This window comes from Salmo salar, chromosome ssa18 (assembly GCF_905237065.1).
Source record: "Salmo salar chromosome ssa18, Ssal_v3.1, whole genome shotgun sequence".
Lineage (NCBI taxonomy): Eukaryota > Metazoa > Chordata > Actinopteri > Salmoniformes > Salmonidae > Salmo > Salmo salar.
Window position 1 is genome coordinate 17,157,169 of NC_059459.1, and position 26,465 is coordinate 17,183,633.

At 40.7% G+C, this 26,465-nt stretch overlaps 1 protein-coding gene across 1 annotated transcript in view; it reads left to right on the plus strand.

The window, feature by feature from the left end:
* ccdc85a (coiled-coil domain containing 85A) overlaps positions 1-25,917 on the plus strand; it is a 36,621-nt gene extending 10,704 nt beyond the window's left edge. Inside the window, exons 3-4 of the mRNA XM_014154588.2 lie at positions 22,390-22,447; positions 25,208-25,917. Of these exons, the coding sequence (XP_014010063.2) occupies positions 22,390-22,447; positions 25,208-25,223 (74 nt within the window). The 3' untranslated portion in view covers positions 25,224-25,917. The remainder of the gene's footprint in view (positions 1-22,389; positions 22,448-25,207) is intronic.
* Positions 25,918-26,465: the final 548 nt, after the last annotated feature.

Genomic DNA, 26,465 nt, shown 5'->3' on the forward strand with positions numbered 1-26,465 from the left:
GACAGGTGTGGCATATCAAGAAGCTGATTAAACAGCATGATCATTACATAGGTGCACCTTGTGATGGGGACAATAAAAGGCCACTCTAAAATGTGCAATTTTGTCACACAACACAGTGCCACAGATGTCTCAAGTTTTGAGGGAGCGTACAATTGGCATGCTGACTGCAGGAATGTTTACCAGAGCTGTTACCAGAGAATTTAATGTTCATTTCTCTACCAAAAGCTGCCTCCAACATCGTTTTAAAGAATTTGGCAGCACATCCAACTGGCCACACAACCGCAGACCACGTGTAATCACGCCAGCCCAGGCCCTTCACATCCGGCTTTAAAGTCATGTTCTCTGAACGGTCAGAGAACGATAAGAAACAATGTTCTTCTGTGGGAATTTTGGTAGTTCAGCATAACGTTTTCTACAGGCTTCTACATGGTTCTATTTCATGTAATGTTCTCAGAACGTACAGAGAACGTTAAGTAACAACGTTCTTCTATGGGAATTTCAATACTTCAGCATAACGTTTTTTGCAGTTTTCCATTATGGTTATATTTAAAGTCATGTTCTCAGAACATTAAGAAGACATTCCATAAAAAAACAAGAAAACATTAGTAACATTCAAAGAACGTTCTAAGAATGTTATTTAAAAACATACATTTTGTTCTCAGCGTCAATAAAGCTCTCTATGTTGTGTGTTCAGGTGTGTTGGCCGCGCCCACTAATTGGCCACACCTGGTTCTTAAAGAGTGCTTGTTTCCTTTGAAATTGGGTCAATTTGAATAGACTAAACTGAACAGCTTTGTATGAGTAAAAAAAAACATGGCATGCTACCTCCATTCTGGTGGTGCAGTGGACTTGGACTAATTCCATGGATAGAGAACAGAAGATCATGGTTTTGAATCTCACTGTCGCTGTGCCACAATAAAAAATGGGCTTGTATGATTATTGCCTAAGCAAATTCATTTCCATGTGTCCTATCTATGCTTGGAGTTCAAAACAGTTAATCCAAACTAATCCAGCAGTGTTATTAAAAGTCTTATTGAAACATGTTCTCAGAACATTATTTAGTTACCTTAAAATAGCCTAGAATTTTAGTTCTCAGAACGTTAATAAAACTTCCCAGGAAAACATTCAGGGAACCATAGTAAAACGTTCTCAGAACCTCCCTGCGACTTAAAAATGTATGTTCCCAGAACAGGTAAAATGATCATTTCTGTTTTCAGAACGTTTAAAAAACGTTCAGTTTTCACGGTCAGAAAACGTATGGCTTCATTCCCAGAACCAATGGGTAACCAAAAATGTACGTTCCCACAATGTGCTAGCTGGGCAGACTGTATCTCATCCTTACTCTTTTCACTTCCTCCTCTCTCTCTTTCTCTTTTTCTGTTAGTTCCTTTGCCTCATTCTTTCTCTCAGCCTCACCCTCTCTCTGCTCCCTCACTCCCTGCTGTTGAAGCTGAGTTTATTGGGAAATGAATGTCTCCGTCTGGTGCTCACCCTTTTGACACCATGAGCTAACGAGTTGAGAACAGTCTACAGGAGCTGACACCGCCTAGCACTGCTCTCCCTCCCCCTTCTCTCTCTATCCTCCTGCCTCTCTCTCTCTGTTTTTTATCCCTTTCTTTCATCCACCCTCTTGCTCCACTCACCCCATAGTCTCGCAGTCTCCAAATCACCCTACCTCTCTCCCTTCCTCCCAACGCCTTCTCTTTCTTCCCCTCTGCCTCCCACTCTTTCTGTCTCCATCCCTCTTTTAATGTTGCAGAACCAATTAGGCTAACACATACTGTGGTCTGGTCTGTTGGTCTGAGGATTATAGGAAAATAGAGGCACCAGTTATCCAGTTAACCCCTCACTGTTGGTGCTGGTGTCGTGTGTCCGCCTGTGCCCTCTCGGTTCTGTGCCAGTTCTATCTTTACCTGTATCTGCTTGTGCCTTACTGGTGTTTTGCCATTGTACGTGTCTGTGACAATCCTGTTCCCTATGTCTGTGTGCAGTGTGTGTGCCTTGTGTTGTACTCTATCAAATTGAATTCAGTTTTTACTGGCATGACTGTAAATATTTTACCGGCAGTAAATAACATGGTTAATCACAGAATAATAGAGGGTAAGAAGAATGTATTAAAGTGTCACTCCACAATGATACAATAATTGGCAGTACAAAATACAGATTTTTTAAAAACCACATTGTGGACCACTCAAATAGAGTTTTGAGACACAAAACAAATATCATAGTCCTTTGTCGTCATCTACAATACATCACCTCATATATACATTATTGGTATCAGTTATTATACATTAGGTCATCTATACAATGTATGCATCAACAAAAAATGAAGACTGTGGATAAAAATACATTTAGGCACTTATAAATAATTGCACAATCAGCAATTAAGAAATGCTTTATCAAATTTAAAAAAAAACTGGTAATATGCTCTCTGTCTCTATGGTTTCTAGCCTAACCCTTTCTGTGTGTCTGTTCTCTCTCTGGTCTCCCTCTGTCCTGCCTGCTACTCCTCTGCTCTTCTCCTTTGCACCTGCATCTAAGTTCAGCAATGTCATGTGTTTTCCAAAGAACCAACTGTACATGTACATCAGTGGAGGCTGGTTTGAGGAGCTATAGGAGTACTGGCTGATTGTAATGGCTGGAATGGAATTCATTGAATGGAGTCAAACATGTGGTTTCCATTATGTTTGATGTGTTTGATACCGTTCCATCTATTCCATTCCAGCCATTACAATTCTCCTAAAGCTCCTCCCACCAGCCTCCTTTGATGTACATTCAGCATGGCAGTATGTGCTGTAGTCTCAGGCATTCGTAAGTCCAGGGATGAAAGTAGATTTAATTTCTTACCAGTAAGGGACCAAATAGAGTTTTGAGACACAAAACAAATATCATAGTCCTTTGGAGTCATCTACAATACATCACCTCATATCTACATTATTGGTATCAGTAATTATACATTAGGTCATGTGTGCAAAAAAACATTTATTATAGCCTAGGTGTAATCATAGAATCACATATAGAATCCCTATTCATTTAATATGATCTCTATGGGCCTAGTAGGCCTAGTAAAAATGTTGTCATATACAGTTGAAGTCGGAAGTTTACATACACCTTAGCCAAATACATTTAAACTCAGTTTTTCACAATTCCTGACATTTAATCCTAGTAAAAATTCCCTGTCTTAGGTCAGTTAGGATCACCATTTATTTAAAAAATATGACATGCCAGAATAATAGTAGAGAGAATGATTTATTTCAGCTTTTATTTCTTTCATCACATTCCCAGTGGGTCAGAAGTTTACATACACTCAATTAGTATTTGGTAGCATTGCCTTTAAATTGTTTAACTTGGGTCAAACGTTTTGGGTAGCCTTCCACAAACTTTCCACATTAAGCTGGGTGAATTTTGGCCCATTCCTCCTGACAAAGCTGGTGTAACTGAGTCAGGTTTGTAGGCCTCCTTGCTCGTACACGCTTTTTCAGTTCTGCCCACAAACTTTCTGTAGGATTGAGGTCAGGGCTTTGTGATGGCCACTCCAATACCCTGACTTTGTTGTCCTTAAGCCATTTTGCCACAACTTTGGAAGTATGCTTGGGGTCATTGTCCATTTGGAAGACCCATTTGCGACCAAGCTTTAACTTCCTGACTGAAGTCTTGAGATGTTGCTTCAATATATCCACATAATTGTCCTCCCGCATGATGCCATCTATTTTGTGTAGTGCACCAGTCCCTCCTGCAGCAAAGCACCCCCACAACATGATGCTGCCACCCCTGTGCTTCACGGTTGGGATGGTGTTCTTGGCTTGCAAGCCTCCCCCTTTTTCCTCCAAACATATCAATGGTCATTATGGCCAAACAGTTCTATTTTTGTTTCATTAGACCAGAGGACATTTCTCCAAAAAGTAAGATTTTTGTCCCCATGTGCAGTTGCAAACCGTAGTCTGGCTTTTTTATGGCGGTTTTGGAGCAGTGGCTTCTTCCTTGCTGAGCGGCCTTTCATGTTATGTCGATATAAGACTCGTTTTACTGTGGATATAGATACCTTTGTACCTGTTTCCGCCAGCATCTTCACAAGGTCCTTTGCTGTTGTTCGGGGATTGATTTGCACTGTTTGTACCAAAGTACGTTCATCTCTAGGAGACAGAACGCGTCTCCTTCCTGAGTGGTATGACGGCTGCGTGGTCCCATCTTGTTTATACTTGCGAACTATTGTTTGTACAGATGAACGTGGTACCTTCAGGCATTTGGAAATTGCTCCCAAGGATGAACCAGACTTGTGGAGGTCTACAATTGTTTTTCTGAGGTCTTGGCTGATTTCTTTTGATTTCCCCATGATGTCAAGCAAAGTTTACCTTCAAACACTGAGTTTGAAGGTAGGCCTTGAAATACATCCACAGGTACACGTCCAATTGACTCAAATGATGTCAATTATCCTATCAGAAGCATCCTAAGCCATGACATAATTTTCTGGAATTTTCAAAGCTGTTTAAAGTCACAGTCAGCTTAGTGTATGTAAACTTCAGACCCACTGGAATAGTGATACAGTGAATTATAAGTGAAATAATCTGTCTGTAAACAATTGTTGTAAAAATGACTTGTGTCATGCACAAAGTAGATGTCCTACCCGACTTGCCAAAACTATAGTTTGTTAACAAGTAGTTTGTGGAGTGGTTGAAAAATGAGTTTTAATGACTCCAACCTAAGTGTATGTAAACTTACGACTTCAACTGTAGCTTCTAACATGTATTACCTTTTAATGTAGCATAAACACAACCAGTCATGACGTTTTCATCTGATTGTTCAAACAATCACTTCAAAAAAGTGCTCCTGTAAGCTACTCATGCATGTTCGTCCACTCACAAAATAATTCCAGCATCCAAACAGTGCACTGTGCAACCACAATTTGATGAATGGAAAGAAGACATATTTTTAGAAAACATCTAAACTTGTATTGTGATGACATTCTGCGATTTTCATTAGGCCTACACTTAGCCTGATGTCCGTGTGTGTCTTGGTATCAGCCACTCACCTCCGCCTTGGCAAAATGTAAGTGTTCTCGTCAAAGCAACTCAATTTGGAGTGTATACTGTGGCTGACATGCGGTAATGTTAAATAATGTTATATATCGTTTTCTTGGCATTTTGTGTTAATTATTGTGATAGGCTCATGTTTTACCGGTACGGCGTACCCCCAAGATTTATTTTGCCGGGATGCTATACCGTTTTACTTTCATCCCTGGGTAAATCTTTATTATAACACACAGATGTGCCAACAAGAGTGGGCACCTTAACAAACTACGGTCATTAAGGCCTAGTGTGTTCATTAATTGGGAAAGCCAGTAGTCAGTTCTATCAACCAGTTTGTAATGCATTGTAGATGCTTTATGGACAGTTGGCCCTGTGCAGGTCAGACATTCACGTTGTTCCTTCAGAGAGGGTGGTGAGGTAACCAGCTCCATTCTAACCACGCTGGGACTGCTTCTAGGGGGCTTCAACCTTGATCCTAGTGAAAAAACTTATACCGGTGTTATGATGTCTGTGTTTGTATTTATGTTTGTGTGTGTGTGTGTGTGTGTGTGTGTGTGTGTGTGTGTGTGTGTGTGTGTGTGTGTGTGTGTGTGTGTGTGTGTGTGTGTGTGTGTGTGTGTGTGTGTGTGTGTGTGTGTGTGTGTGTGTGTGTGTGTGTGTGTAACTGCACAGTGCATACCACCTGACAGGGTCCCCTTGAAACTGCCCTCTGCCCTAACACAAACACACACACACACACACACACACACACACACACACACACACACACACACACACACACACACACACACCCACCCCTTCCCTGGGGGAAACCAATCCAGTGCTAGGGTGCTCATCTGAGAGGACATGGGCTGTGATCTGGACTACCTTGAATAAGCACCTTCCAAACACAACATCATAATAAGTGTCTCTTCTTTGTCCCCTTCGATTAGCATCATGGCTCTTGCTTGTCATCCACTATTAGTATAGCACCATAACGTTCCTATTTATTCACTATGTAGAGTCTGGGTATAGTTTTCTTGGTGCTTGATTTTGTTATGTTCCATCCCTAGAGGTGTTAACCTTGGACTAATGACACAAAAAAACACAACTGATCTCAAAGAAAACAATGCCATATTGGATTTATCTCGGTGACATGATGCACTGCATTTGATTTCTGTTTAGGTTGACAACACACAACAATACATATCAACACACAGGTGTAAAATGGACACAACTGTATTGTTATGTCAATGTAACAACAACATATCAATATATTGAAGTCAATGATCTGCTACAGCCCCAGAGTAGCACTATATACAGTGCCTTCAGAAAGTATTCAGACCCCTTGACTTTTTCCACATTTTGTTACGTTACAGCCTTATTCTAAAATGTATTAAATTGTTTTTTTCCCTCATCAATCTAAACACAATGCCCCATAATGACAAAGCACAAACAGTGTTTTAGAATTATTTGCTAATTTAAAAAAAAGTGTATGTATATATTCTGACCCTTTACTCAGTACTTTGTTGATGCACCTTTGGCAGCAATTACAGCATAGAGTATTTTTGGGTATGACGCTACAAGCATCTGTATTTGGGGAGTTTCTCCGATTCTTCTCTGCAGATCCTCTCATGCTCTTGTCAGGTTGGATGGGGAACGTCGCTGCACAGCTATTTTTAGGTTTCTCCAGAGATGTTCGATCGGGTTCAAGTCCGGGCTCTAGCTGGGCCACTCAAGGACATTCAGAGACTTGTCCCAAAGCCACTCCTGCATTGTCTTGGCTGTGTGCTTAGGGTCATTGTCCTGTTGGAAGGTGAACCTTCGCCCCAGTCTGAGGTCCTGAGCGCTCTTGAGCAGGTTTTCATCAAGGATCTCTCTGTACTTTGCTCCGTTCATCCTTGCCTCGATCCTGACTAGTCTTCCAGTCCCTGCCTCTGAAAAACATCCCCACAGCATGATGCTGCCACCACCATGCTTCACCGTAGGGATGGTTACAGGTTTCCTCCAGACGTGACGCTTAGCATTCAGGCCAAAGAGTTCAATCTTTGTTTCATCAGACCAGAGAATCTTGATTCTCATGGTCTGAGAGTCTTTAGGTGCTTTTTGGCAAATTCCAAGCGGGCTGTCATGTGCCTTTTACTGAAGAGTGGCTTCTATCTGGCCACTCTACCGTAAAGGCCTGATTGGTGGAGTGCTGCAGAGATGGTTGTCCATCTGGAAAGTTCTCCCATCTTCACAGAGGAACTCTAGAGCTCTGTCAGAGTGACCATCAGGTTCTTGGTCACCTCTCTGACCAAGGCCCTTCTCCCTCGATTGCTCAGTTTGGCCGGGTGGCCAGCTCTAGGAAGAGTCTTGGTGGTTCCAAACTTCTTTCATTTAAGAATGATGGAGGCCACTATGTTCTTGGGGACCTTCAATGCTGCAGACATTTTTTGTAACCATTCCCCAGATCTTTGCCTCGACACAATCCTGTCCCAGAGCTCTACGGACAATTCCTTCGACCTCATGGCTTGGTTCTTGCTTTGACATGCACTCTCAACTATGGGACCTTATATAGACAGGTGTGTGCCTTTCCAAATCATGCCCGATCAATTGAATTTCCACAAGTGGATTCCAATCAACTGTTGAAACATCTCAAGGATGATCAATGGAAACAGGATGCACCAGAGCTCAATTTCGAGTCTCATAGCAAAGGGTCTGAATGTAAATAAGGTATTTCATATATATATATATATATATATATTTTTTTTTTAAATTATTATTATAAAAACCTATTGTGTGTATATTTCTGAGAAAAAAATAACATTTAATCCATTTTAGAATAAGGCTGTAACGTAACAAAATATGGAAAAAGTCAAGGGGTCTGAATACTTCCCGAAGGCACTGTGTATGTTTGTCTTTTGAGAGCACTTAATATTCTCTGGGCTTTGGTGGAGTGATCTCAGTGTGTCAGCCAGTCAGTCAGTGAGGCCTGGTGTCAGTTGCTGTGTAAATAAGCCATAATTCTCCCTGTTGTGTGCCCAGGGTGCCCAGGCATTAGCGTTGGAGATGTGACACACAACAGGCTCTGCTGAATTTTCAGGCTACTTCATGCAACATAGGTTTTCCTTTCCGTATCCTGTAGGGAAAAATTGATACAGTTAGCCTACATATCGTGATATTTTCTTTGACTAAATTATATCGATACTTTGACTCCAAGTATTGATTTGAATTTTGCTGGGTAGTATTAGCTAGCGCTAGTCGGCAGTACTCCTATCCAATCCTATAGATATCCATCTTCTTTTTACATTTTGAGCCAAAATGTTTTCTCCACTTTTATTTCCGTGAATGACCAAAACTCATTTTCTCACTTGTCTCTCTGTAGTAGACATACAGTATAGTGAGCAATATGTTTGGAACATCAAATCGGAATAAAATTGCAGTATCAAATCACAATACATATAGAATCGTAAGAATGTCGAAAGCCCTGCTCTGGTCTGTCCTGTTCTGTTTGGTTTAGGATGTTTATATTGCAGTATGAACCTAATTTAATTTGGAGGGATTTTGAATTGCTCTCTGGGTTTCAATGAGTGTTGGGGGGAGGTGGGTGGGGGTGTAGAAGGTTGAACATCGGCTGTTTTGGCATCAAGCTGGAATTTAATTTATCCTCTCTTGAGATGGTGTTACTGATGAGGGAAAGAGGGAGCTGGCAGGGATCCTCTAAAGCCTTGTTCACACTGCAGGCCTTAATTCTCAAATCAGTTGTGTTTCTCAAATCCGTTATGGAATACTGACTGACAAAACAGCAAGTTACAAGTGACGAAATCGGATTTGTGTGTGTTCAGACAGTAGTCTTTTGCTGACATGTGTGCAGTGGTGTAGACTGATTGGTGGTGGTGCTCGTGCTTCCTATCACTCAGAAGTTCTGTAGCAAGCTACGGTGACAACAATGCCTACAATGGACATTTCCCGATTGCTTTGAATGTTTAAAATCATAGTGTAAGAACACTTTCAAAGCCTCAAACAACCTAGTTAGCTACCACATGTCCTTGTCAGACTGTCAACAGAGTAGCTAGCAAGCAACAAGATATGCCAAATAAGTCTTAAAACCAGTTGAGGTAAAATAAATCAGATTTGACCATTCAGACACAAGTCGCATGGCCAGGAATCAGATTTATATCTGACTTCAAACCGCATATGAAAATGTGGCTCGAAATATCCTATTCCATGTGCTTTTGGGCTGTTCAGACAGCAGGGAAAATAACAGATTCAAACCAATCGGAAATGCAAAAAAAAAAATGGATTTTAGTCACTTCAAACTGCCAATATAAACAAGGCTTTAGCGTTGGTCTGATGTTTTCAATATTGCACTTTCTCTCTTCTTTACTCATTCCCTCCCCCCCCCCTTCATCCATCCCTCCTGCCCGCCCTCCCTCTTTCTTTCTCTCTCTCTTTCACGCTCCCTCTCTCTTGCTCCCTCTCTCTTTCACTGTCTCTCTCCCTCCCTTCCATCGCCCTATTTCTCAGAAACTAAAGTAATTTTCTGAGAAAACCTCCTACTGTATATACCCAGCTTTTGGCATATGAGGAAGCCCAGTTCTCTGAATAATCAGTCTGGTACACTGAGCAGTACTTAGGGCCATGTTCTCTGTGTTTCCTCCTTCACTTGTTAACACCCTGACCAGTGTCTTGGGATTGGGATTTCAATAAAGTTGGTCCAATGCAATGCATACAAGGCTATTAGCAGTTGTCCAATAAGGATGAACATGTCTGATATTACACAAAGGAGTTGTCAGTATGACAGATCTATTATGGCTCATTTGTTAAGGCCAATTGTTGTTGTTATCAGACTTGCATTCAGATTCAATCAGGAATTGGGACTAGGGAGAGTGAAAAAGCATGGGCTGAATTCCCCCGCAATGTGTTGCCAAGGACAACCCTTGTTTTTTTTGTGGTGAAATTCTGAAGAAATGAACTTTCACACACCTGAGTCTATTCTGAACTGAGTCTCCTTTCATTCACAGGTGGGTGTTTTATGTCTCAACTGTAAAATATTGTTGCCTAAAGTTGGCATGACATGTGCTATGAGTTTAAAGATCCAGGGCAGTCCAAAACGTGATTTTTCCTGTGCTTTATATATACAGTTGAAGTCGGAAGTTTACATACACCTTAGCCAAATACATTTAAACCCAGTTTTTCACAATTCCTGACATTTAATCCTAGTAAAAATTCCCTGTCTTAGGTCAGTTAGGATCACCACTTTATTTTAAGAACGTGAAATCTCAGAATAATAGAATAGTGAATGCTTTATTTCAGCTTTTACTTCTTTCATTAAAACTGAGTTTAAATGTATTTGGCTAAGGTGTATGTAAACTTCTAACTTCAACTGTAGCTCGTCTGGTAGGCTTGTGTCACTGGGCAGCTCACGGCTGTGCTTCCCTTTGTAGTCCGTTTGCAAGCCCTACCACATCCGACGAGCGTCGGTGTAGTACGATAGATGGGTAAAAATAAAAAAGCACACAATTAATATCCCTTTGAGCATGGTGAAGTTATTATTACACTTTTGATGGTGTATCAATACACCCAGCCACTACAAAGATACATGTGTCCTTCCTAACTCAGTTTCCGGAGAGGAAAGAAACCGCTCAGGAATTTCATCATGAGGCCAAGAGCTGAAAATAGTTGTCTTGCAATGATCAACAAACAACTTAACAGAGATTGAATAATTAACAAAAAAGAATAATGTGTAAATATTGTACAATCCAGGTGTGCAAAGGTCTAAGACACTTACCTAGAAAGACTCATAGCTGTAATCACTGCCAATGATGATTCTAACATGTATTGAGATATTTCTGTATTTCAATAAGTCATTATGGGCTATTGTGTGTAGATGGGTGAGAAAAAAAGATCTATTTAATCAATTTTGATTTCAGACTGTAACACAACAAAATGTGTAATATGTCAAGGGGTAGGAATGCTTTCTGAATGCTTTGTATGCAGACACTTGTATGTGCTGCGCAGGTCGGCTCAATCAGAAATGACTAACATGTCAAGCACGTTATATTGAATCCGTCCCCAAGTATGTGTTGTAGCTCTCAACAGACATTCTTCATCTTATAGATCCGTCAGTCTCAGAGATAGTGCATGGCTATCTGTCAAATACTCATCTCATGCTATAGTAGTTGTCTGCTGCGCTCTAATTGCCCAGCACCAGAAGAGTCCATTATATTCTTGATTAATGTTAATGTGTGTGTGTGTGCGTACGTACGTGTGTTGGTGTCTGTCTGTGTGTGCATATGTGTGTGTGTGTGTTGCATGAATTAATCACAGCTTTAATTTATGCTGCCAGGCATTAAATAGCACGATTTAGAGCTTTAATGATGATTATGTTTTGTAGATTATGTGTTTTTAGATAATGATAGTATGGATGGAAAAGAGATGACTGATTTGATGTGTAGAAGTCAGTGTGTGTGTCATTAAGACCAGAACACTGACATGCTTGGTGTCAGGTGTGGCCTGAGGAGCAACAGATGGTGTCCCATTCGCTTGAGTGAGAAAGTGTGTGTGTGTGACAGTGTGTGTGTGTCTGTCACAGAAAATATGATTATGAATGTGTGTGTGTGTGTGTGTGTGTACATGCTTTAAGGGGCATAAGTGAAAGCACTTGCATTATTGTTCATAAGCAGAAAGAAGTGGTTGCTCAACTGAACAGAAGGCAACTTTTTTGTTTCTGATGAGAGGGCACACATCACTCTGTCTCTGTTCTTTCACTGTGGGCATCCTAGACTGTACAGAATTGGACCACATTACATAGAGGGAAAGGAAATAGTATAATCGTTAGGCAGCTAAATAGCATATGCACTGTGAATATTTAGCACATGCTTTAAGAAGTTAATAAAATACCAGAAGTAAGGCCAGCAGTCACATAGTGAATATGGAGCAAACCTGCCAGTGAAGATGCAGAGTAGGATGGAGGGACTTCCTGTAAACCAGCAGAATGGGAGAATCCAATATCCCATTTTCCAGACTCTCACGACCAATCATGTTGGCCTAGCCATGAAAATCTGTTCAAACAGTGAGCGAGAGAGAGAGAGAGAGAGAGAGTGATAGAGGGTATGTGTGTTGTTTGTATTGTGTGCGTGGGGGTGTGCATATGCGAGTGAGGGAGTGGACCATCATAAGAATATGGAAATTAGCAATAGCCTCTTCACTATCACCAATACACATGGCAATCATACTGCCATGGTCGATTCAGCCATCCGACTGTGGTCGCTCACTGTGAGTGAATGAGTGTGTGACGCACATTGAGGGTATGACGAAGGCTGAGCTGTTGTATTTGAAGGAGCTTTACTCTTTGTGGGGTATGCCAAGCTGAAGGTCATATTCTGTCTTTCAGGATCTGGCTGTATGCCCCCCCCCCCAAGTCCTCTTTTGAGAACGTGTTCACCCAGACAAAAGACAGCTGCAGAAGCCTGGCGAAGCAAAGAACACAAAGACAGAACCTTTCTCCAAGGGAGAAAATGGCGCAAACCTCATCCGTCCTTGAAATGTTTGAATCCCAATCCTGGTAGATGCAGAGTGTTTACTTTTTGCACTAGTACTGTATTCCAATCTGGTTATGGGTGTCCCTTACAGAAGTCTGAATTAGTCTCATGATAATAGCATTGGTTGGCAGTGTGTCACCTGACCTCATGATGTTCTAACGGGTCAGCAGAGAAGCTCCTGAGCAGACCTTCACCAGACAGGATGACATCGCTTCTCCACTCTGTCAGTAAAGGGTTAAGCACACCTACCTCTCTTCAGGGCAGTGTTTGTGTGTGTTTGCGTGTGTGTGAGTGAACAAGAGAGAGAGAGCGATATTGGATAAGAGAATACAGGAAACGGTGGCTGTTTATTCTCTAGGCTCTCATACAGTGTATGATGCTGGGTCTATTTTTAGCCCTGAGATTTGAGCCCGGTTGTAGCTGTGAAGAAAGATTGCTGAGAAAGAGGATATGACGTCAGCATATGCTCCACATCCTCTTCTCACTGTCAGTCAGACTTCCTGTTGTCATGACAGATGTGCTAACTGGGCTGCATTCAATATTACTGAAAAGCTGTGTAAACGTTTTAGAATAGCAATGGTTCCGAACTGAATAAAGGGTTTTACAACCCAACAGTATAGTGACAAGGAAGATGTTTTTGTAATTGATGCATGGTTTTCAGCTCCGTCACTGATTGCTAATCATTGTTCATCATTGCCCTGCAATATATGCTAAGACTGTTGAAGTACTTGCTGTGCTGGACATAAGGGATGGTGTTTGCTTTGTGGATCTTGTTTTATGTTCTGAGTCTGGAAGGGCATGCCAGGATGCTAGCAGGGTTGGCCCTGGATCATTATGCAGTGGTATGGAACGGAACAGGGGGACGTTTTGGAGATTTGTATTGCATTTTTGAATAGTCTAGTGTTAGAGTAGAACAATCAAAGCCTTTGAACACTTGTTGGATAATGGATACAGAGATAGACATGCCTTTTGTGCTGTTTGACGGAGTTGACAGTTAGGTGCATTCTATAAAGGAAAGGTTTTGATTAGGTTGTTCTGTCACGGATCCCTCCGGAACTTTCATTACGCACACCTGCCCCCTATTCCCAGTGATTAGTAATTGTGTAAGTGTGTCCTTGGTTTACCATTGTGCTGTCGATTATTGTTACAATGTCCGTTGGTTCGTGTGAGTACCTGTTCTATGGCTTTCGTGCAAATGTGGATTGCGCAGATGATTACGGGTCTCGTCCCGTGTGTTAATCATTGTGCGCTTGTGTTATTTATTCGAGGTACTCCTCGCTCTTTTGTTTGGGTTTCTACCCTGTGTTTTGTATAGTGTTTGTTTGGTTTTCGTCCCCGTGCTTTTATACGGCACGCCGTAATTTGGGTAAGAAATAAAAAACCCTATTACGCATTCCTGCGCCTGTCTCCCGAATCATTCATACCAACGTGACATGTTCCTTTGCATGGTGTGATGGCTGATACTTTGGTTTGTGGAAGGGTATGTTTCGGATGTGGTTAATGTTGAGAAAAGTATGTGTAAAAAAATATATATATATGTACACTACCGTTCAAAAGTTTGGGGTCACTTAGAAATGTCCTTGTTTTTACAAGAAAATAGATTTTTTTGTCCATTAAAATAACATAAAATGTTGTAAATGACTATTGTAGCTAGAAACGGCTGATTTTTAATGGAATATCTACATAGGTGTACAGAGGCCCATTATCAGCAACCATCACACCTGTGTTCCAATGGCACATTGTGTTAGCTAATCCAAGTTTAGCATTTTAAAAGGATAATTGATCATTAGAGAACCCTTTTGCAATTATGTTAGCACAGCTGAAAAATGTTGTACTGATTACAGAAACAATAAAACTGGCTTTCTTTAGACTAGTTGAGTATCTGGATCATCAGCATTTGTGGGCTCGATTACAGGCTCAAAATGGCCAGAAACAAAGAACTTTCTTCTGAAACTCGTCAGTCTATTCTTGTTCTGAGAAATGAAGGCTATTTCATGCGAGAAATTGCCAAGAAGATCTCGTACAACGCTGTGTACTACTCACTTCACAGAACTGCACAAACTGGCTCTAACCAGAATAGAAAGAGGAGTGGGAGGCCCCGGTGCACAACTGAGCAAGAGAACAAGTACATTAGAGTGTCTAGTTTGAGAAATAAGCGCCTGACAAGTCCTCAACTGGCAGCTTCATTAAATAGTACCCACAAAAACACCAGTCTCAACGTCAACAGTGAAAACACGACTCCGGGATGCTGGCCTTCTAGGCAGAGTTGCAAAGAAAAAGCCATATTTCAGACTGGCCAATAAAAATAAAAGATTAAGATAGGCAAAAGAACACAGACACTGGACAGAGGAACTCTGCCTAGAAGGCCAGCATCCTGGAGTCGCCACTTCACTGTTGACGTTGAGATTGGTGTTTTGTGAGTACTATTTAATGAAGCTGCCAGTTGAGGACTTCTGAGGCGTCTGTTTCTCAAACTAGACACTCAGGGATGGAATCAATGGAATGGTATCAAGCACATCAAACATGTGGTTTCCATGAGTTTGATACCATTCCATTTACTCCATCCCAGTCATTCTTATGAGCCGTCCTCCTCTCACCAGCCTCCTGTGATCTCTCAGTACCAGGGCAGGCAATCAGTAGCTAGACCAGGACTGAATACAGTATAGTGTTCCTCAATACCCCTGCTGTGTTTCTACAGACAAGAGAAGAGATAGAACATTGGTCTGTTGTGGGTGGATGCCTTCAGTAGGACTAAGGATGAGAGCCTAATTTGCCTCCAGAGAAAACACACACACACACACAGCGTAAGTGTGTGAGTGTGTTTGATCTTAGGGTTTTTAAATAGTAGTTTAAGCTCCTAATATCGCTGGGTTCCCTGGTGTGCTCCAATCACTTCTATTTACTCCATCTCTGGGTCTTCCAGCTGCGAGCGCTAGGAGTTCCCACAAACAACTACAACAGGGAAGTGTGTGTGGAAGTGGGAGAAAGAAAGTGTGTGTGTGTGTGCTGTCACTGTTGAGTATTTTTCTATCTTTTGGTTGCTAGCAGGCAGGAAGTAGGTTAATAAGGTGGTAAGCCCAGCACAGATATTTGGTAGGAAACTAATTAAGTGTTGACCTGGACTGCTGTTGGATTATGGGATGTTGGAGGGTGTGTGAGTGTGTGTGAGTGTGTGTGAGTATGTGTATGTGTGTGTGATAGTGATCAGAGGTCCTCTACAGGGGACAGCTCCTAAGCTAGGCCAACAGCTGCTTCCCTGGCTTCTAATTTGCATTTCCACTTTGAAGCCTTTTTCCTATTATGTCTGCTGAGGAATATTTTACATATTATTAATGGCTTACATGTGCAGCTAACCTATCCACATAAGACACACTGTCATGAACATAGACACGCACACATGCGCATGTACAGTATGCGTGTACAGGCACGCACGCACATGCAAGCACGCACGCACACACACACTAACTCCCCTAACCATGTCAGCTCCAGGCTTCTGACTGATCTTAGTGTACAGTGTGTTATGTATCCAAATAGAGGCAGTGAAATCACTCTGTTTATTTGATAGTGTAAGCAACACTTAGGCGTCGTTCCTGGTGCTTTGAGCTTTTTGTTCGCCCACCATGGAAATAGCCTAATGCAGAGGTTCAGATTAAGAGCAGACCTTCACTGACACTGTGTCTAATGGCTGCCATAGAGGGATTCAGGAACATAATGAAGACTGTTGAGGTGGTGTGTGTGTGTGTCTTTACCTTTATATGTGTTTGTAGTGTTTGTGTGTGTGTGTGTGTTTACTCTTTGAAGTCTTCATAGAAGCCCGGCGCTGTTGTTCAGTCGCCTCTTTCTATTCTCCCTTCTTTCCTCTTTCCTCCTCTCACAATGAGGCTATGCCTCAGAGGACCCTAACAAAATGAAGGAGGGCCAACCCCCCTCCACACACACACACACACACACACACACACACACACACACACACACACACACACACACACACACACACACACACACACACACACACACACACACACACACACACACACACACACACACACACACACACACACAGGTGCAGCAGAGCAGAGGAGACAGCTGTGGAATAGCCAGAGGTGTCTGTCCCTGTCTCTGGCTGGACCAATGGGAGGGCAGGAGGAAGCAGGTCAATAGTGGCAGAGAGGGCCAGGAGGATCAGGGTCTCTCTGCTTAGAGGACAGGATAGGGGCAGGATAGCCCTTCAAAACACCTGTCAGTGTTTTCTCTGTACTTAGAATATTAAATAAACATGCACGCACACACACACACAACACACACATCATGTATGACAGATGATGAATGACTGTGGTCACTAGTCACCTCTTCTTTATTTTCTCTTTCTGAACAGCTGTTCTGCCACATGCTCACTGGAAGTTTGATCCACTGGTCCTGCATGAATAACCAAGATGGCTGAAGGGTCTAAATAGGATACATATGTACTGCCTAATATTTGACCATTGATGGCTAAGTATTGGTTTTTAAAATACCTTTTTTCACGTAGAAAGTCAGTGTGGTGGTATGTGTGTTAATCATCACTATCAAAGCAGTGTCTTGCCTTTTTCTCTGCCCCTGCCCAAGGACATCCACGATAGGCAACAGGGAAAAATGTATATGTGTCCGACCGCCTACAGTAGATTTGGTCTTATGTAGCAAAATCTGAAATTGTGTTTTTTTTTACATTGGATAAAAGTAGAGACTCAAAGCTAGAAAATTGTATATCATACACTGAAGTTGAGGAACAATGGGAAAGTAATTCTGTTTTCAAAGTTGATCAACTTTTAACCCCACTTGGCCCTTGAATCTTTTGGTACACCTACTGGAGAGTTCTTTGTCTACACCCTTTCAGCATCGTTCACCCCCTCTAAAGCCTTAGCCACACCCATCTCTTTAAGGATTCAAGTGTGAGGCCATGTGGTAACACAAGCTATATCAAATAAAATCTTAGTTTTGTTGTCACATGCACAGGATACAGAAGGTGTAAACGGTACAGTGAAGTGGTTACTTAGTGGCAATATCAAAAACAGAAAGTGTCCATATAAAAATATTGTATAAATATTTTATCATTATATGATGCTTACTCGACACACTTGTCTAAATTGATGGGTCATGTGAAGGAAATGCTATACCCACTCCCCAGCCACATCTAGCTAAGTGGATGGGTCACTATTGTCTAGACATGTACACATGTTCATGAAATACAATAGATGGCCATAATTACCCCCAGACACACCTCGCTAATTTGATGGGTCATGTAATAATCCGGCCGAAGTGGAGTCCTTTGTTTAGACATGTTGGCTAGCTAGCTAGGTAGCTAACTAGTTAAACAATGAACCAGGATAATCTCATTAGTACTACAGTACCAATACAAACATTATCATAGCTGTAGTATGAATCTGCAGCTAGCTAAAGCTAACAAATTGGTCACATATTCCAGAAGGCATTTCTGCCAAAAAACACATTTTGATAGGAGCGTTCAAATGACGCTCCTGTGAAGTAGTGCGACATATGCCTAGTTTCCTGAAACAAGTCATATATGTACAGTGCCTTCAGAAAGTATTCATACCCCTTGACTTATTCCACATTTTGTTGTGTTAAAGAAAGACTTTTTTCCATTTCTTTTTATCCTAAAAAACTCCCTAGTCCTTGCCGATGACAAGCATACCCATAACATGATGCAGCCACCACCATGCTTGAAAATATGAAGAGTGGTACTCAGTGATGTGTTGTGTTGGATTTGCTCGAAACATAATATTCAGGACAAAAGATAATTTCTTTGACACATTTTTTCAGTTTTACTTTTGTGCCTTTTTGCAAAGAGGATGCATGTTTTGGAATATTTTTATTCTGTACAGGCTTCAGTCTTCTCACTCTGTCATTTAGGTTAGTATTGTGGAATAACTACAATGTTGTTGATCTATCCTTAGTTTTCTCCTATCACAGCAATTAAACTCTGTAACTGTTTTAAAGTGGAACTGACAGCATTTTTGCAACATTCATATACACCTCCAGGATGAATATTACACCTTTTTTGTACATTTTCTGACAAGAGAGAAATGGTCATTATCATGTTTTCATAAATTCATAGTATGTTTGGGAATTACGTATAGTAAGGCATTTGTGAAAATTCAATATTAATATAGAGTGGGAAAGCGGCCTCGCGTTTGGACAATTAATAGACACTGCTGTAATTAAAACCAAATAAAACATCTGTCCTGTCTGGGACCATTGTCTACGCAGACATTTACATTACATTTTAGTCATTTAGCAGACGCTCTTATCCAGAGCGACTTACAGTAGTGAATGCATACATTTTATCAATTTTTTTTTATCCATACTGGTCCCCCGTGGGAATCGAACCCACAACCCTGGCGTTGCAAACACAATGCTCTACCAACTGAGCCACACGGGACCCCTGCATCATGATGCAGACCAGTGCATCATAGCCAATCAGAGGTACAGTAGACTTATATGCAAATAAGTCATTTGCCACACAGGCCTGCCATCATTCACTTTGAACTGGACTGTGTGTTTACAGGCAGTAGTAACAGCGCAACATTAGATCACTAGAACGCATTCACCAAAAGCTACAAAATACACCTGAATGGATTTCTGCAAATATGTAAATACCACGGGAGTCCTCTTACATTTGCAAACTTCACAATCCTATTGATCGAACAACCATGAAAAGGGAGTCTCTCTCCCTCAGTTGCCTATCACATCAACAACAAGATCAACAACTAATGCTAGCCAGACCGAGATGAGCTAAAATCTAACGAGGGAACAGTAGATTAAGCCTCTCAAACTAGTTTTCCATCAAAATTGCACTGATAAACAATGGGGAATAATGGCCTGCTCGTCCTTCTGCACCTTGCCTGCAAATGCTAGCTTGCCCCAACCCACATTTTAACAACTGAATGGGAACTTGCCTGCTTGCCCGCACATTTGATCGATGCCAAATACATTTGATTGATAACTAAGAGATATGCTAACTGTGAATAAAGTTCAGCATAGCTAGCTAGCATAGTGATTCACATGTCTTGCTCGCTAACCAAATGAACCTGCAGCATCTCTAGCTATAGCCAAAGAAAAATGATATGAGTGGAAAAAGTCTGTCACTCACCCACTCATTCAATGACATGTCATCCTCCCAGCAACTAGCTAGCTAACGTTAGGCTCCGTGTTTTTAACTTGCAAAATAAATAGCTAGTTACATAAATAGATACGCTAGCCAAGGGGTGTCAAACTCAATCAGCACAAGGGCCATATTGAAAAAACACAAAGAATTCATGGACCAGACATAGCCTATTTGTTTTTACAAAAAGACGTGCAACTGCGACCCAAACTGGCCATTGTTGTATTTGAAAAAATATGGCCCTTGATAATGTCCACTTATGTACATACAGTAGGATGCATTTTAACATATTAAAACAAGAGTTAAATAATATTTTTCCAGCCTTTGCTGCTATGCTACAGTGGCAGATATGCATAATATGCTGCGACCCAAATCAAAAAGTATTTATTAACTCCAAATAACAAAAACTTAGCTATAGGTTGATGTAACTTTGGAACTTAAAACATGTTTTTCATTTGCACTGGGAAAGGGAAAGGGGGATACCTAGTCAGTTGTACAACTGAATGCCTTCAACTGAAATGTGTCTTCCTCATTTAACCAAACCCCTCTGAATCAGAGAGATGCGGGGGCTGCCTTAATCGATATCTACGTCTTCGGCGCCCGGGGAACAGTGGGTTAACTGCTTTGCTCAGGGGCAGAATGACAGACATTTAGTTTCTAGGAAGTTGTGGGAACGTAAATTTTTTTGGTTCCCATTGGTTTTGGGAACGAAGCCATAAGTTTCCTGACCGTGTGGTGGCTAATTTCTGCATTACCAAATGAGGAGTGTTAAACTTCACACACCAGTCAGAGTTATACTTAAACTACATCTTTAATAATAAAAGCTTTGCAATAGCACTTGACTTTCAATGATGCGCCATTGAAAGTGACAACACAAAAGTACAAAGATCTTTTATAGCCAAGATACACCCCTCTCAACCTACATGATGAACAACAGATACATAGAATGGTCACAAGGTTAAGATTTGTATGAAAGATATCTATAAAACATAGCAGACAGCAACTGCTGTGTCAACAGTTTTCATTGTATAGACCAGTATCTGGTCATCCTACTCTAAACTGGAACCGTCTCTCCCTGGTACGGTATAGAACAGAACCATTAGCTCATGTTCTCTGGAATGCTCTTTAGGTTTTATCACCCAAAGACATCATAAATCTCCTCTGTCAGTGTTATGTCATAGAGGCCCATCCTCAGTAAAACACACACACAATAGTTAACAGAATACTCTATTCTGTCGAATAAAACAACCATTATAATACAATACAAGCATTATAACATAATCTTGCAATGTTCCACGACAACCGTTAAAACAGAACGTTTTTTAAACGTTCTTAAAACAGAAATTATAATTTTACTTTTTCTGGGAACAAATATTTTTCAGTTGCTGGGAGGTTCTGAGAATGTTTTACTATGGTTCCCTGAATGTTTTCCTGGGATATTTTATTAATGTTCTGAGAACTGAAATTATAGGTTATTTTAAGGTAATTAAATAATGTTTTGAGAAAATGTTTCAATATGACTTAATAACACCGCCAGTTTAGTTTTTATTAACTGTTTTGAACTCCAAGCATAGATTTATTGTAGCACAGCGTCAGTGAGATTCAAAACAATGATCTTCTGTTTTCTATCCATGGAATTAGTCCACTGCACCACCAGAATGGAAGTAGCATGCCATGTTTTTTTTACTCATACAAAGCTGTTCAGTTTAGTCTATTCAAATTGACCCAATTTCAAAGGAAACAAGCACTCTTTAAGAACCAGGTGTGGCCAATTAGTGGGCGCGGCCAACACACCTGAACACACAACATAGAGAGTTTTGTTGACGCTGAGAACGGAATGTATGTTTTTAAATAACATTCTTTGAATGTTACTGTTTTCTTATATTTTTTATGGAATGTCTTCTTAATGTCCTGTGAACATGACTGTAAATAGAACCATGAGGAAACCTGTAGAAAATGTTATGCTCAAGTACTGAAATTCCCACAGAAGATTGTTGTCTCTTAACGTTCTCTGAACGTTCTGAGAACATTACTTTAAATTTAACCATTATGCTGAAGCACTGAAATTCCCACCTAATAAACATATGTTTCATGTTATGTGCTAGCTTGGTATCCTGCACCATTCACAGAACTTTGTGGGAAGGTTGTATGCAAAATAACCATAGGACAACCTTGCTCTCACCAAGCTCTAAGAAACATATGGTTCTCAGAACGTTATGTGCTAACTGGGGTGTGTGTGTGTTGTCCTCAGTGTATCAAACATAAATAATTAAGAGGGCATTATAAGCAAATCAAACCAGCAGATCCAGTCCTCTCAGATTAAGTGATGCTTCCTTATTACAACACACTTGAATTATGGGGTTGTTTTCCACCTAATGACTGTAATTAGTACAGTGACTCACTACTATGGCCACACACACACACACACACACACATACACACACACACACACACACACACACACACACACACACACACACACACACACACACACACACACACACACACACACACACACACACACACACTGCTCTGGATATACTGTGAAAATCAAGACAGACACATGACAATACTCTACTATAATATATTTTCAATCTTAAATATGTTTATTTTATTCTATTCAATTCTGGTTTTATTGTCAGGATGTTGTGCTTGTCCCTTGGTCATTATTGATCATATTTATTGATGTTGTTTGCAGCTCTCATATCTGCTGGCTGCTGCACCAACACCTGTAGGAGTGTGAAGATTTGGGACAGGTGAGACATACAATACCAGTCAAATTCTGGACACACCTACTCATTCAAGGGTTTTTCTTTATTTTTACTATTTTCTACATTGTAGAATAATAGTGAAGACATCAAAACTATGAAATAACACACATGGAATCATGTAGTAACCAAAAAAGTGTTAAACAAATCAAAATATATTTTATATTTGAGATTCTTCAAAGTAGTCACCATTTGCCTTGATGACAGCTTTGCATACTCTTGGCATTCTCTCAACCAGCTAGTCACCTCTAAAACATTATTCCATGTGTGTTATTTCATAGTTTTGATGTCTTTAGTATGTAGAAAATGTAGAAAATAGTACAATATTAAGAAAAACCCTAGAATGAGTATGTGTGTCCACACTTTTGACTGGTACTATACATACAAAGGCATGCACACACACAAAAACAAACACACATACAGTGCCTTCAGAAAGTATTCAGACCATTTTAATTTTTCCATATTTTGTTACGTTACAGCCTTAATCTAAAATGTATTGAATAGTTTTTTCCTCCTCATCAATCTACACACAATACCCCATAATGACAAAGCAAAACAGGTTTTTAGAAATGTTTGCAAATGTATTAAAAATAAAAAATGGAAATACCACTGTTACATAGGTATTCAGATCTTTTACTCAGTACTTTGTTGAAGCCCCTTTGGCAGCGATTATAGCCTCAAGTCTTCTTGGGTATGACGCTACAAGCTTGGCACACCTGTTTTAGGGGAGTTTCTCCCATTATTCTCTGCAGATCCTCTCAAGCTCTGTCAGGTTGGATAAGGAGCGTTGCTGCACAGCTATTTTCATGTCTCTTCAGAGATGTTCAATCGGGTTCATGTCCGAGCTCTGGCTGGGCCACTCAAGGACATTCAGAGACTTGTTCCGAAGCCACTCCTGCATTGTCTTGGCTGTGGGCTTAGGGTCGTTGTCCTGTTGGAAGGGGAACCTTCGCCCCAGTCTGAGGTCCTGAGCAGGTTTTCAACAAGGATTGTTATTTTATTTATTTTGATTTAACCAGGCAAGTCAGTTAAGAATAAATTCTTATTTACAATGACGGCCTAGGAACAGTGGGTTAACTGCCTTGTTCAGGGGCAGAACGACAGATTTTTACCTTGTCAGCTCAGGGATTCAATCCACCAACATTTCAGTTACTGGCCCAATGCTCTAACCACTAGGCTACCTGCCACCCCAAGGAGTTTGCCAAAAGGATCTCTCTTTACTTTGCTCCGTTCATCTTTCCCTCGGTCCTGACTAGTCTCCCAGTCCCTGCTGCTGAAAAACATCCCCACAGCATGATGCTGCCACCACCATGCTTCACCGTAGGGATGGTGCCAGGTTTCCTCCAGACGTGAAACTTAGCATTCAGGCCAAAGAGTTTCTTGGTTTCATCAGACCAGAGAGTCTTTCTCATGGTCTGAAAGTCTTCTAGGTGCCTTTTGGCATGGCTTCCATCTGGCCACTCTACCATAACGGTCTGATTGGTGGAGTGCTCTTCCATTTAAGAATGATGGAGGCCACTGTGTTCTTTGGGACCTTCAATGCTGCAGAAATATGTTGGTACCCTTCCCCAGATCTGTTCCTCGACACAATCCTGTCTCAGAGCTCTACAGACAATTCCTTTGATCTCATGGCTTGGCTTTTGCTCTGACATGTGCTGTCAACTGTGGGACCTTATATAGACAGGTGTGTGCCTTTCCAAATCATGTCCAATCAATTACATATACCACAGGTGGATTCCAATCAAGTTGTAAACACATCTCAAGGATGATCTGTGGAAACAGGATGCACCTGAGCTCAATTTTGTGTCTCATAGTAAAGGGTCTGTATACTTATGTAAATAAGGTATTTCTGTATTTCATAAATTCTAAGAACCTGTTTTCGCTTTGTCATTATGGGTTATTGTGTGTAGATTGATTAGGAAAATGTTTTAATTAATCGATTTTACAATAAGACTGTAATGAAACAAAATGTGGAAAAAGGGAAGGGGTCTGAATACTTTCCGAATGCTCTGTATGTTGCTCTAAGAGTTGTGCAAAGTTGGTAGAATCTTAATGAAAATGATTCACAGCTGTAATGGCAGCCAAAGGTGCTTCCACCAAGTATTAGCTCAGGCGGGTGGAGACTTGTCCAATTATGATATTTCAGTTGTATTATTTTTTCTAAATTTGGAAAATGTTTTATAGCTTTCTTTAACTTTGAAAAGGTGGAGTAGGTTGTGTAGATATGTAGGAGAAAAAAATTGAATATAATTCCATTTTAGATTTAAGTTTAACGCAGCAAAATGTGAAGAAAGTTCAACGGGGTGTAGACTTTCTATAGGCACTGTAGCTTGTTGATGTTGGCCAATCAAGGTGACAAAGAGGCTCAATGTGTAGCAAGTGGAGTGAGAGTTCACTAATGCAATGCAAGATGGAATAAAATTATGGAATTAAAAGTTCTCAATGAGAAGCAGTAAGCTACAACAAGCAACCAACAGGTAAGCTGTTGTTTTATCTGAATGGGGTTGGGGAAAAAGCGCAGCATGTAGCCTGAATTAGCCTAGCTAGCTATAGCAACAGTGCTCAGGATAAAAAAAACGTAAGTAAAAAAATAACATGTATTTACAATATCCGGATATCTGACAGAAATTACTATTCGAATAGTGAATTTATTTAAAAACCCCATCCCTAATGCGCACACGCAACTTGCAACAAAAAAATGTATATACACAGTAATGGTAATACCCATTTTCCCCTCTTGTCTTTCAGCTTTGATGCCTCCTGACCCCGACAAGCCTCCAACATACATGCTCCAGTGACCAGAGCCCCTAAAGAGAGAGAGAGGGGGAGAGACAGAGAGAAACACTAGAGAGATAGGTGCTGTAGAGAAAGAAAAAAAAGAGAGAGAAAGAAAGAAAGACCAAAATAAAGATTGAAAGATAGTGTCTTGATGAGGGCGACTCTCCCACTTCAGCCATGCTCTTTCTTAATGTCAGATAGAGGAAACACAGTAGTGTGATTGCCAAATTAATATTACTGTCAGTGAATTTTATCTCTCTGTTGCCAACAAAATAGTCCTACCTCCTTTGATAAAAAAGCCTATGAAACAGAAAGGAACAAGACTTGTAGGCCATAGGCCCTTTACAGACCAACACATGCTCTCCATAATGCATTACAGTACTGTGTTCCCCTTTCAGCTTTGTGTGAAGTTCCAACCAGTGTTACAGTACAGTACATAAACCTTGTGTCAAAGTTCAACTGAGAAGATTGCATTATATTGGCCCCTTATTATACATCTACAAATGTGAACACCAGCTAATATGACAATGGTTGTGGAGAGAACATAACAAAATCCTAATCTCAATTCATGTGATTTGTGAGGGGTCACTTATATACACACACACACACACACACACACACACACACACACACACACACACACACACACACACACACACACACACACACACACACACACACACACACACACACACACACACACACACACACACATATTACTAACAAACTGTACTGTATAACCTCTAATCCCTGTGACTTTTTAGATTTTTGGTGACAGAACTAAGATAAGTCAAAAGTAGTGTATATCTGCTTAGTTTTCTATATATAACAATGATAGTATTATTTTTGACCTACTGGTCTTATTATATCTATAAATATCATATCAAGAGATGTATGTCTAATATAATAAAGCGTCTTTATGTAAAATACCTAATCCAGAGAGACTTGTCTTCTGTTTGGCCCCACACACACACCATACACTGACGATAGGTGTGTTTGTGTTTAGGAGTGCATAGATTCATGTTAAGGATGAAGAAAATGACTATTTCACCCCAGCAGAAGGAACGGCAACAGGTATTCAGCAATTATGCGCTTAACTCGTCGATCCAGGCACAACACAGCAGATAGAAGCTCATGATGATCAAGCTCACCATTCCGCTTGACCGAAGAGGCCTCCATGATATTCACAGGCTTATCTGATCAATATCTCTCTATTGTCAGCTTGTGT